Source organism: Danio aesculapii, chromosome 16 (assembly GCF_903798145.1).
Source record: "Danio aesculapii chromosome 16, fDanAes4.1, whole genome shotgun sequence".
NCBI classification, from domain to species: Eukaryota; Metazoa; Chordata; class Actinopteri; order Cypriniformes; family Danionidae; genus Danio; species Danio aesculapii.
The window spans coordinates 24,514,034-24,526,144 of NC_079450.1; the positions used below are offsets into that span (position 1 = coordinate 24,514,034).

Consider the following 12,111-nt stretch of genomic DNA (forward strand, 5'->3'; position numbering starts at 1 on the left):
CACCACTGAATTGGCGAATTTTGTACAAATTTCATACAGAAAGTCCTGTCTTAAAGAAGAGCTCTTTAATCACCGTAAAAAACATTTAATGTAGACACTGAGTTGGAATACAGAACTACTATATCTCTTCATTGTGTTTCCATCCATTGTGTGGCCAGTGAAACTGCAACAATCTCTTAGCAGCCTTATTTTTTAAAAAGGGTGATATATGAAGAGGTTTTTTTATTTTTTGTTCAATAAATGTAGTTGTTTTGCAATTGAAATCTTCAAACCTAATGTAAAACATGATTACTGAAAACATCTAAATTCCCCAGTTTTAGTCATTTCCATAATCATAGGACTTATTTCTATGTCGTTTGTCTTATTCTCTCGGCATCTACATTAGCAATCCATCTAAAACTATTATTTGTACAGTATACTCATTCTCTCATGATTTTTTTCAGTTCTTCTTTAACTGGAAGTGTCTCAGTTTGCCCCTTTAGTGAACACCAGTACACCATCTTTGGGTGTTTTATATTTCTAAACATCCTCTGCATTTCTACCTGCAGCACTGAGACTGAGAATGATGAACATGTTTTATTTCATCCTATTTCTTAAGCAAAGGTTCTGATGCCAAATTGTACTCTATACTGCCATTATATATTACAGGTCTTAGTATTTTGCAGTGCACTATTTTCAGTGATTGTTGCCTTTTGTTGCTGTTTGTCTGTTATTTTCACTATGTGTGTTGCATAATTTTCATCCATAATTCAATTATTAAAAAGTATTTTACAGTATTTTAAAAATATAAGACACTAAAGTATTTTGATTCAAAATATGAAGACACGTTCATAAACCCCATAAAATACAAATTACAAAATACAACTTTGTATTTGACATACGTATTTGAAATACATGTATCTTAAATACTGCCCATCCCTGGTATTTCCTTTTGAACACAAAGACGATATTGTGAGGAATGTTCTAGTATCGGTAGACAATGACATCCATAGTAATAATAATAACATAAGTTACAATATTCCTATTATAAAATAATAAGTTACCAGTTTACAACATTGTTCAAAATTATATATTTTTTTCATCTAAAGGGTCATTAGTGTTGGTGCTCTTTACATAATGCATTCTTATAGACAGGTATACAAAAAACAATCATGTCAATAAAGCGTGTCAATAAAGACTTTTTAAAGAGCTTCTGTTTCGCATCATAAAAGGTCATGTTTTGTTTTTGGGGTCTCCCAAACAAAAACGTGTGAGGAACAGCTGATGGTGGCCATAGCAAAGACAAAAGGGAGAAGATAGCGAGTTCAGAAACACATTTAATTCGGTAAAGGAAGACGCACATGTCACGTTTTCAATGTGGTTTTGGACACAATATGTGAATAGCCCCATAAAGATTTAACCTGAGAGATACAGTACAAGCACTGATCTGTAAAAGACAAGTGATTACAAGCTGTGCGGAGCGATTACTGTACTTATAACACACAATTAAACACATATTTTGCACAAAACGAGGGAACACTTTTAATTCGACTTACATGTTATGATCCGGGGGAAAAAGAAACGGGTTAATATGAACTGTAACAGTTACTGACAAAGTCCCTGTCAAAGCCACATACATAATAGTCTCTTCTGCTCCTTCCTTTAATAGCAAACGGCCAGTGTTGCAGCATAGGTTATTGTATCAATAATCAGAAAATGACAGGAACAAACACAGCACTAGGTTGGCTATACTGTGGTATTGTTGTGAAAATTAACTTAAACCCTTTATTCCCCGCAGTCGAATCTCCATCTGTCAGTGATCGTCATCTTTGCGTGATCCCCCGTACTCCACTGGAGTCTGAAGGGAAAGGCGTGTTCCCGTTTTACTGGATCCGACACGACATATTTGGTGATGTACCATGTCGACATTGATGCGTTCAGGCAAAAGATCCGCACCCAACATGATTCTTTAATTTGACTCTGAGTCAACTATTTTGTTAAAGATCAATAGTTTAAAACACAGTGCACTTTCAGATTTAAACCTCAGCTGGATGTTTTAAATCCCTTAGAGCTGTGTTACACACTGCATGTCATTTTCAAAAACCCATAATTGCAACACAGGCTTATTCTGTAAACTTAGCCATACAGACATTACTGGTGACTGCGAATTACGTAGCCAGAGGTACGTATGACAGCATCTAATTTTTTTCAACTAACGATACGGGACGGTGTGACGCCATTCCTTTTCCAGCTTAGCAGCTGACCGCTTACCTCCATATGGACGGCCTTCCGGCTGCAACCTGTTTGTCCCGTTAGCGAGCCATGTACGTCAGTGGACTTGAGATGCAGAGAGGAGTTGACCATGACAATAGGGTTCGAGTCCGGTGAAGAGCGGTTCCAGAAAGCAGGTAAGACAAAAACAGAATCCAAAAAATAAAAAAACATATAAATAGCAGGTTGAGAATGTGAATGTGGTAAAATTTGAAAACGTGGTAAAAAAAATCAGATGAGGGCTTTTCTTTTTTTGGATTGCTTTTGAAATATGTCAGTTGGGTTTAGGGAAGTATGTGGGCGGGTCAATCGATAAAATTGGTTGGGTTTAGGGAAGGGGGAGTGTGGGTCAGTCGATCGTTCGCTCAGTCAGTCAAAAACTCTGTCAAAATGTCAGTCAACAGCGGCCTCTGGTGGGTTTACACGAGAACAGCAGGTGCGAATGGCACTCGCGAGGGAAATTTGAGATCTCAAAAAGCCTCCACAGTGGCCTCTCATGGATTCGCGAAAACAAAAACTTCAGAAACGTTTGTAGAGGTACGTTTTCAGAATGAGCCTGGGATGCATAATAGGGGCTCTTTAATTGTCCACTTATTTTTTGAGTGCCTTGGACTGATGTTTTTTTTGTAGACTTTCTTTTTGGTTTATAAGAGGAAACAAGCTCAAACAGGTTTGAAAAAGTCAAGCCCGCGTATTTAGGGCTAAACTATCCCATCAATCAGTAAAAATGATTAAACACGCTCACAGTTAGATTCCCGTCACACATCTTTTTGAGCATTTGCCCCAGTCAACATCACTTTTTCATTTCTCTATTCTCTGTTTGCTGAAGTCTCCTGACCCCCCCTCCTCTCTCTCTTCCTCTTTTTCCTGCTCCCTCCCTCTCTCCCCTGCTGCCTTGCCTCCTCTCTCTAAGAGAGCTTGCTCAATAATTGATGAATCTTGCTAACTGAAAGGGTAACAGGTCTATAGCAATAGTCCATTGCCCATTCACGTATCTTTCCCTCCTCCCAGGGCAGCATTTTCACCGAGGCTGTATAAACACTACACAAACACTTTTAAATGATTTCAACAAGCGAATAGTCACTAATGCATCTATCCAATAGCTTTAAGTAGCTTTGTTTATGCGCCGTAGGTCACCGACCCCTGATGTCAATGGCTAAATGGGCATGCAAGAGTTACTCCTGTCAGTCAACAGGCAGCAGGAGACAAGGAAGGATGTAGGGAGAGATTAAATGAGAGAGTGGCAGGGGGCAGAGAGAAAAGAGAGAGAGAGATACACACACACTGAGAAAGACTGAGAGAAGCAGTTAATTCACCATCGGGAGTGATGGCCTGCATGCCTGGTTAGCATATTTCTGTGGCTATCTGTAATAAACACTTACCATGGATGGGAGAAATGAGAAGTTGTTTTCCAGAAAAAGAAGTTTCACTTTCGGGGCTTACGGAGGGTGAGTGAGTAAAACAAACTGCTACTGTAATATGAATTCAATACAGCTTGAATTAAAGATTGCCGTTTTGTTCTGTGCGCAGGCTTGACAAGTTCATAACTGGAACCGAGAGCAGGTCAGCTAGAGTTTGGGTTGTTTGTTGTGCTCAGATGTTTAAACTCAGTTATCGCATGCAGACCTTTCTAGAACACTCGTCTCTCTGTGTTACAGCTGTGATGAGGCTGTGGGTCACAACATTCTGGATGTTTTGGATTCTCCCACTAGTGAGGCTAAGCCACTTACTTGTGTGCCATCCAGTCAGAAAGTAAGAAGCATCTGCTTTAAGATGTTCTAAAGTTGTTGAAAATACACCTTTTTAAAGAAAGAAAGGTTTCATAAAGAGGTTTTGACAGCAATGCCAAAGAATAACAATTTTTGGAGAAGACCTTTGTAATGAAAAGTTCTTTAAAATGTTTTTTTTTGTGCACAGCAAAGTCCTCTAAGTAACATTTCCTCAGTTCAGAGAGTATTTGGTCCCTCTTTAAAAAATGGCAAACAGGTTGGTAATAAGTAAAGCTGCCCTTCGTGGAGTTGCTTATTGATCCTCTGCTGAGATTTTGAGAGATTCAGTGAATTATATTTCAGCTAATTTCATCTAAGGCTGTGATTGAAGTCAGTTGTAGTTTTGTGTTTCTCTTCTGTATTTCTGTTTATTAACAGCAGGTATTCAACATCCGTGTTCAATCATCAATTAATCCTTTCATTGTCTCATTAACTTGAGTAACTTTAACTCAATTTAGAGAGCAAATACTATCTAAACTGAGTAAACTGTCAATTTTACTCAGAGGATTTTGCTGTGTGTGTGCGTGTGTGTGTGTGTGTGTGTGTGTGTGTGTGTGTGTGTGTGTGTGTGTGTGTGTGTGTGTGTGCGTGTGTGATAAAAATACATCTAAAAACTTTCTATATCAAAGGGATTGTGAAAATTCTGTCTTCATTGGACCCTCCACTTCTTCCAAACATATTTGAGTGCCTTTTCTCTGATTAGCAGAAAAGAAGATATTAGGAAAAAAGCTAAAAATCAGTAGCCATGAACTTCCATCATGTTTTTTTCTGTAAAATGGATGCCGATGGCAGTATCCAACAATTTTCTAATTGGGGTGGAGGGTCAGAACAATCCCACTAAAAACCTTCTGTAAAATATTAAATTTTTAACTCAGTAATTAACTTTTCCTTTTACTTTCTGTATTGAAAACTTTTTGATCACACCTGGTGTCACTTTTCACTGCTGGACTGTCATTTCTCTGCAGGTCACAGAGTTGTTTGCAATCATTGAAAAGCTGCAGGTAACACACTCATCTTTCTCTCTCCGTGTTCTTTGCTTGTAAATACAGCAGGCTTGTATTGGTTCTGTTGGAATGATGATGATGGTTGTGTCTTCTATGGTTGTGTTTGTCTGCAGGGTAGCAGATTAGATGAACAGCGTTGTGAGTTCCCACCACCTCTAAAGGTAGAGATTGTGTCAAAAAATTTCAACAAATAATCGTTATTCAAAATTACTTAATTTATTTGAGTTTGTAGTATATTTTAGCATATATTTTCTTGTATATTTTAGCATGTTTTTAGTATATAGCATATTACATTAGGTGCGATTGTTCAACATTAAGTATAATTTTAATTTTGATACTGAAAGTCACATTAAAATATATTTATTATTATATACAGTTGAAGTCAGGATTATTAGCCCCCCTGGATTATTAGCCCTCTGTTTATTTTTTCCCCAATTTCTGTTTAATGAAGAGAAGATTTTTCCAACACATTTCTAAACGCAATAGTTTTAATAACTCATTTCTAATAACTGATTTATTTTATCTTTGTCATGATGACAGTGAATAATATTTGACTAGATATTTTTCAAGACACTTCTATACAGCTTAAAAGTACATTTAAAGGCTTAACTAGGTTAATTAGGTTAACTAGGCAGATTAGGGTAATTAGGCAAGTTATTGTATAATGATGGTTTGCTCTGTAGACTATCAAAAAAATGTAGCTTAATGGGGCTAATAATTTTGACATTAAAATGGATTTTTAAAAAATTAAAACTGCTTTTATTCTAGCTGAAATAAAACAAATAAGACTTTCTCCAGAAGAAAAAATATTATTAGACATACTGTGAAAATGTCCTTGCTCTGTTAAACATAAGTTTGGAAATATTTAAAAAAGAAAGGCTAATAATTCTGACTTCAACTGTATATATATATATATATATATATATATATATATATATATATATATATATATATATATATATATATATATATATATTACACCATTTATAACAACTTTTTTTTTTTAATAAAATGCCCTTACCTTAACAGTTCATGTTCATATTTGGGATGTGGCTCACATTACACTGCAGTGGAAAATATATATTTTTAAAACTACATATTTCTAGTGATGCATAAACATTCGTGAGAAGGTAAAAATGCATGATTTAAGAGAGTTTATTTCTGAACTGTGCCAAAAGTATTCATAGATGACAAAATACCAATACTTGTTCTATACTTTTACTTACATAAGTTGCAAAACTGGTTTGTGGTCAGTATAAGATTTGATAATAATTATCATTATTTTAATTAAAATGTAATTTGTTAATGATGCATGAAATCTGTTCATGCATCATTACCAAAAATGTTCTTGTTCAAATAAATGCTTATTTTGGTTTCGTTTTCATCAAAGAATCTGTAAACTATATGGCTTCAGAAAACATATTAAGCAGCACAATAACTTTCAAAATTGGAAAAAAAAAATTAGCGAAGGATTTCTGAGATTGGAGACATGAACTCTATGCACAGCTAGTGTTTTTCAGCCAACGATGAACTTCCGGGGAAAGCTTTATGTGACTATTTTCAATTTCAGGTTTCTTTTACAGCATTGATGTTGTAATATAATTCAAATATAATCAGTTAGAATTAATTTGGTTGTTAAAGCATAAAAAGAGACAAAAGACCATTTAAACGTCACCGTCATTAGCAGTAAGCTAGTGCAGAAATTCTATTGAAAAGTATTTTTTATTGTTATAATATTTACCAAAATCACTGTTTTCTTCAATTAAAAAATAATAAATGCAGCCTTGGTGAGCATTCTTAAAAACAATACTATAAATCATAGTGACCACAAACCAGAATGAAAGTTTATCATTTTAACTTCACTACTGATCACCCAGACACGACTGTTAAAGATTGGAGATGGCTTACCTCTCATCCTGCCTCCTAAATCTGGAGGTTATTGGATCGACCCTCCTCTGGATAGACAAGTGGAGACCAGCCCAACTCTCTCTCAGGGGGGGTTCGGCCTGGAGAGCTACGACATCATGGAGAGAGACAGTGAAGCTAAAGTCTATCAGGAGTTTTTCCGCCACAGAGTCAGTGATTTTTCTATTACAGAAAAGTTTATTAATGTCATATAACTCTTGAAGTAATAAATAGTGGAAAATATTTAGTTGCATGCATTTCTTTACTCTTTTACTGCAGTATCATCATTCATTCACCGCCTGTGACCCTGCTCTTGGGCCTCTAGTTTTGTCTGTTTGTCTTGAGGAAGAGGAAAATCGTTTACGGGTAATTCTGAGGTGTGTTTTTTGTGACCACTTCACATGATGTAGAATAACTTGCTCTACCAGAACATAATGATAAATTTTCATTTCCCCCATTTAATCAGGATGAAAGAGTGCTCAATTCATGGCACATTCTCAGTTTCTCTCTTTCAACAATTCCCCACTGCTGTGGAGTTGGCAAAGGTAAAACACACAGCTGGCTACACTTGCTTCACATTTAAATCCATTTGAATAGAAGTTTAATTTACTTTAAATTTGTTTGTTGAAGATGCTGTGCTCGAGTGTCAGTGTGATGTGTTTTGAGGCCGTGAGTTACTTAAAGGTACACCTTCACTTGTTAAATCCATCTTTGAATTGGTGGTAATATAATACTCACAAATCTGCTTTGAAATACTCAAAAAAGTAAATAATTTCATAGCACAATCTATAAAAATGTCATGTATCTCTTTCTGCATTGAAGGCCCCAGAGATCATAATGGCGTTTGATGAACACAGAGTGTCTCAAAACTTTAAATTTGGTGTCTTATACCAAAAAGAAGGACAGGTATGCAAATATCAGTTTGACTATACACAACCTGACAAAAGTCTTGTCGCCTATTTAAGTTTTAGAAACTACAAATAATAACTTGACTTCTTGTTGATCATTTGGTATCAGAAGTGGCTTATGAAAGACAAAGGCCTCTAGATTATGCTTATTTTACCTAAATAAAATCTGATCATGCCTTGATTTTTAATTATTTAATTACGGCAGTAAGGTCTGACTTTGCTTAGACAAAAGTTTTGTCACTTAACAGAAATAATGTCCAGTATACAATATAAAGTCAAGGTGAAGCGGAAAAAGAATTAATATTGTGTATGACTCCCATGAGCTTGGAGGACTGCATTCATACATCTCTGCAATGACTCAAATAACTTTATTAATAAAGTGACCTGTAATGGCAAAGAAAGTGTTCTTGCAGAACTCCCAGAGTTCAAGATTCTTTGGATTCATCTTCAATGCCTCCTCCTTCATCTTACCCCAGACATGCTCAATAGTGTTTATGTCTGGTGACTGGGCTGGCCAATCTTGGAGCACCTTGACCTTGTTTGCTTTCGGGAACTTTAATGTGAAGGCTGAAGTATGAGAATGTCTTGCTAAAGAATTTGCCTTTTACTGTGGTTTGTAATGTAATGGGCAGCACAATTGTCTTGAAACCTCAGGCCGTTGATGTTGCCATCCACTCTGCAAATCTCTCAGACACTCCCATTCTGAATGTAACCCCAAACCATAATTTTTCCTTCACCAAACTTGACTAATTTCTGTGAGAATCCTGGGTCCATGTGGGTTCCAATAGATCGTCTGCAGTATTTGTGATGATTGGGATGCAGATCAACAGATGATTCATCTGAAAAATCCACCTTCTTCCACTTTTCCAAATGATCAAATAGAAGTCAAGTTAATATATGTTGCTCTTACAACTGGGATCAATGACAAGAATTTCATCAGGTAGTGTAGGTCTCGTAGGACTACTAAAACAAGTAAATAGATTTTTGTAATTTTGTAATCTATTCTAACATTTTCCCTCTCTTCATATGTGATGTAGTTAACAGAGGAAGACATGCTCAGTAACAATGAGGAAAGTGAGGAGTTTTTAGAGTTTTTATCAATACTTGGGCAGACGGTCAATCTGCAAGGATTTACTGGGTAAGGGGCTTAGGACTCAATATCGGTATTAACACAAATAACAAAACACTACTGTAAAATGCATTATCACCTGGCAAATGAACATCAACATTTTACCTCTCCCAGTTTCAGAGGAGGTCTGGATGTGTCTCATGGCCAGACAGGGAATGAAGCCGTTTTCACCTCTTTCCACGGACGAGAGATTATGTTCCATGTTGCTACTAAACTGCCGTTCACTGAAGGAGATACACAACAGGTGAAAATTAAAGATGATTACTCTGTGGGCTTGAGATGTTTTTAAAAGGTTAGCACAGTGCTGGCACTAGCTATTTGTTAGCATGTTAATAACTATGCATTCAACACATGGCTGACATTTTGACATGTTTCACACATTTAACCTTTTTAGCACAAATAAACATGTTAAAATGTGGCTAGCACATCGCTACTAATAAACAGCTTAAACCAACCAAGGTTGGTTGTCTGGTTTTAGCTGGTCAATCAGCCTGGTTTAAGAGGGGTTTCGGCCATTCCAGGCTGGGTTCCAGCCATTTCCAGCCTGGTCTTAGCTGGTCAGGCTGAGAGATGACTAGCCTAGCCAGACTGGGAGCCCAGCTATGTCCAACTTAAACGAGGCTGGTCAAGCTGGTTTTAGCTGGTAATTTTCCAGCCTGATCAGATAAGAACAGGATGGACATGGCTTGAAACTAGCTTGGAATGGCCGAAACCCCTCTAAAAACCAAGCTGGTCAACCAGCTAAAATCAGACAACCAGCGAACCAGCTCAGGGTTAAGAATTATGTTAAGAATTATTAGCATGTTTTACCATTTGACAAACATGTTTTTACATGTTACTAGCATATTTCTAACATGTTATAAGCATGAGTTAGCATCACAACATGCTAAAAATTGATGACTGCTGCATGAATGACTGCTGCATGAATGATATAGATTTTAAGCATCAGTTCAAACAGGTTAATGACAGTTTGTCACCCACTCAAACCACTGTCCCCATCTTGCAACAATGTTTGATCATTTTGAAGAAATCAGCCATGTCAATTTCACTCCCAGTTGACTAAAAACTATTCTCCCTACTGGTGAATCTATATAACTTGCAAAAGGAATATTTTAATTATTCATCATTAATTCACACAGTGGAGGACAGAAAACAAAGTTAAACATTATATTAATTTTCCTTGAATGACAACCCTACTTTTCTGTTTCCCCTCAGCTGCAGAGAAAAAGGCACATTGGGAATGATATTGTTGCTCTGGTGTACCAGGAAGGTCACACTCCATTCATTTCAGATGTGATCAGATCCCATTTCTTGCATTGTTTCATTGCAGTTCGGAGGATAAAGAGAGAGAATGAAGGAGAGGGAGGAGATGGAGGCTCATTTCAGGTAAAAATTTTAAATAATGACTACAAAATTTCTAAATAATACTTTATCAGCACCTTCTGATTCAAAGCATCTTTTTGATTGACAGGTGTCTGTCACTGCTAGGGAGGATGTGCCCCCATTTGGCCCACCCCTTCCCACGCCACCCATTTTTACAGAGGTGAGAACAAATGAGATTGCTTCAGATTTCTGCAAGTCAGCTTTCAACTCTCTGACACCAGTATAATTGAAACCATGTGGATTCAGATCAGAAATGTGGTGACATACCTACACAATTTCTTTGATGATGAGATGTGATTAATAAAACAGAATATCAACAAAACCAAGTCACACTTTAAATGTTCAATCAGCGTCTCTCTGCATTTTATTTTCCAGGGCTCAGTTTTGAGAGAGTTCCTCTTGACCAAACTTATAAATGCTGAAATCTCTTGTTACAAGGCAGAAAAATTCAGTCGACTGGAGGTAATCAGGCACCAATCCTAAAAATTATTTTTATGATATATAAATATTATATATTTTTATATTATACTTATTTATTTTTATAAAGGATAGTTCCTTAAATTTTGGGAGAACTACCTCTTTATATATTAGTGACTTTAGCCATGGTCTCATTTTAAAAACTCGTGCTTCCATCTCAGTTACGTACACGTTCGTCTCTCTTGGAAGCACTGCGGTGTGAACTGTCTTCCCGCTCCCAGTGCATGCTGGGAGAGCCATCGCAGCCCAGCATCCCTCTCACTGAAGGGGGGAGAAGTGCTCCAGAGGGCGGTGGAGGATTCATTGAGAACTTTAAGGTAGATCAAATTTAGACAGACAATGGGTCTTGATGTTGTTACTCAGTTGTCATGACATTAAAATGAGTATTAAATCAGCTACTCGTATGTGCCTCTCTCTACCTCAGAGAGCTATTAGGGTGAGAAGCCATTCATTTGACACTTTGGGAGTGCCAAAGAAGGCAACTGGTGTAGCAGCACAGCGAACGAAGGTCAGCAAATACCTAATGTTCTATTAATTATCCAAAAAGTGTCATCAATTTATGATTGTGCTAAAATATGATCGTTTTGTTTTTACTTTCATTTAAACACTGGAAAAGGATGAAAGGTAAAAATTATTTTAAAACAATAATGTATTGATAAATTAAATAAAACTTTAAGTTACATATAATTTCATTTTACCTTACCCACAGCGAACAGCCAAGCAACACTGAGACAAGAGGTCAAATCAGTCCCCAGGACGACCTGTAGATGATGGATGACGCGATATCTGAAGCCTGAGCACAAAAGCCTACTACACACACTTCAAGATAGGTGGTTATCACCACTTATCAGCACAATGAAAATAGATTAAACTTTGTATTACGTTCATAGCCGCAAGTGCAATCTGAAAGTTCTGATTCTATATAAATAAGAATATTTTATCTTAACATATGCTTTGAAGTGTTTAGATTTAATGGATGCTTACAGCTGAAGTAGCCACACAAATTTGGGCATCACCTCTAGAATTTTGCAGACTATTTTTCTGTATTCACATCTGTGATTAAATGTGCATTTCATTTTGATCAGCAATTAGGTAAAAGTCAAATATGACTAGAAAAATATATTGTAATAATTAAGTTTAATCCACCAAAAATACTACGCATCAGCTACTTGAGTTTTGGCTGTCATGTTGCTTTATTGCACATTTGGTAGAACTTTAGTTAGAGGTGGTTTGTCAATGTGCACACAAGTTTGTTTTAAACCTTTCAGCATTGGAATTATTAAAAT

General features: G+C 36.5%; 1 protein-coding gene across 1 annotated transcript; it reads left to right on the top strand.

Annotated features, from left to right (window-relative positions):
- Positions 1-3,524: 3,524 nt before the first annotated feature.
- rap1gapl (RAP1 GTPase activating protein-like) lies at positions 3,525-12,104 on the top strand. Its single transcript, XM_056475558.1, has 17 exons — positions 3,525-3,698; positions 3,781-3,813; positions 3,909-4,002; positions 4,985-5,020; positions 5,137-5,184; positions 6,901-7,098; positions 7,208-7,305; positions 7,395-7,473; positions 7,559-7,612; positions 7,751-7,834; positions 8,874-8,974; positions 9,080-9,209; positions 10,181-10,351; positions 10,437-10,508; positions 10,724-10,810; positions 10,987-11,142; positions 11,250-12,104. Exons 1-17 carry the CDS (start codon positions 3,634-3,636, stop codon positions 11,358-11,360), a joined length of 1,617 nt encoding a protein of 538 aa, XP_056331533.1. The 5' UTR covers positions 3,525-3,633; the 3' UTR covers positions 11,361-12,104.
- The last annotated feature ends 7 nt before the right edge of the window (positions 12,105-12,111 follow it).

Coding starts and splice junctions, on each gene's coding strand:
- rap1gapl (XM_056475558.1), top strand. CDS start 3,634: ATGGATGGGAGAAATGAGAAGTTGTTTTCCAGAAAAAGAAGTTTCACT. Junction 9,210..10,180: donor CTGAAGGAGATACACAACAG/GTGAAAATTAAA, acceptor GTTTCCCCTCAG/CTGCAGAGAAAAAGGCACAT. Junction 11,143..11,249: donor GATTCATTGAGAACTTTAAG/GTAGATCAAATT, acceptor TCTCTACCTCAG/AGAGCTATTAGGGTGAGAAG.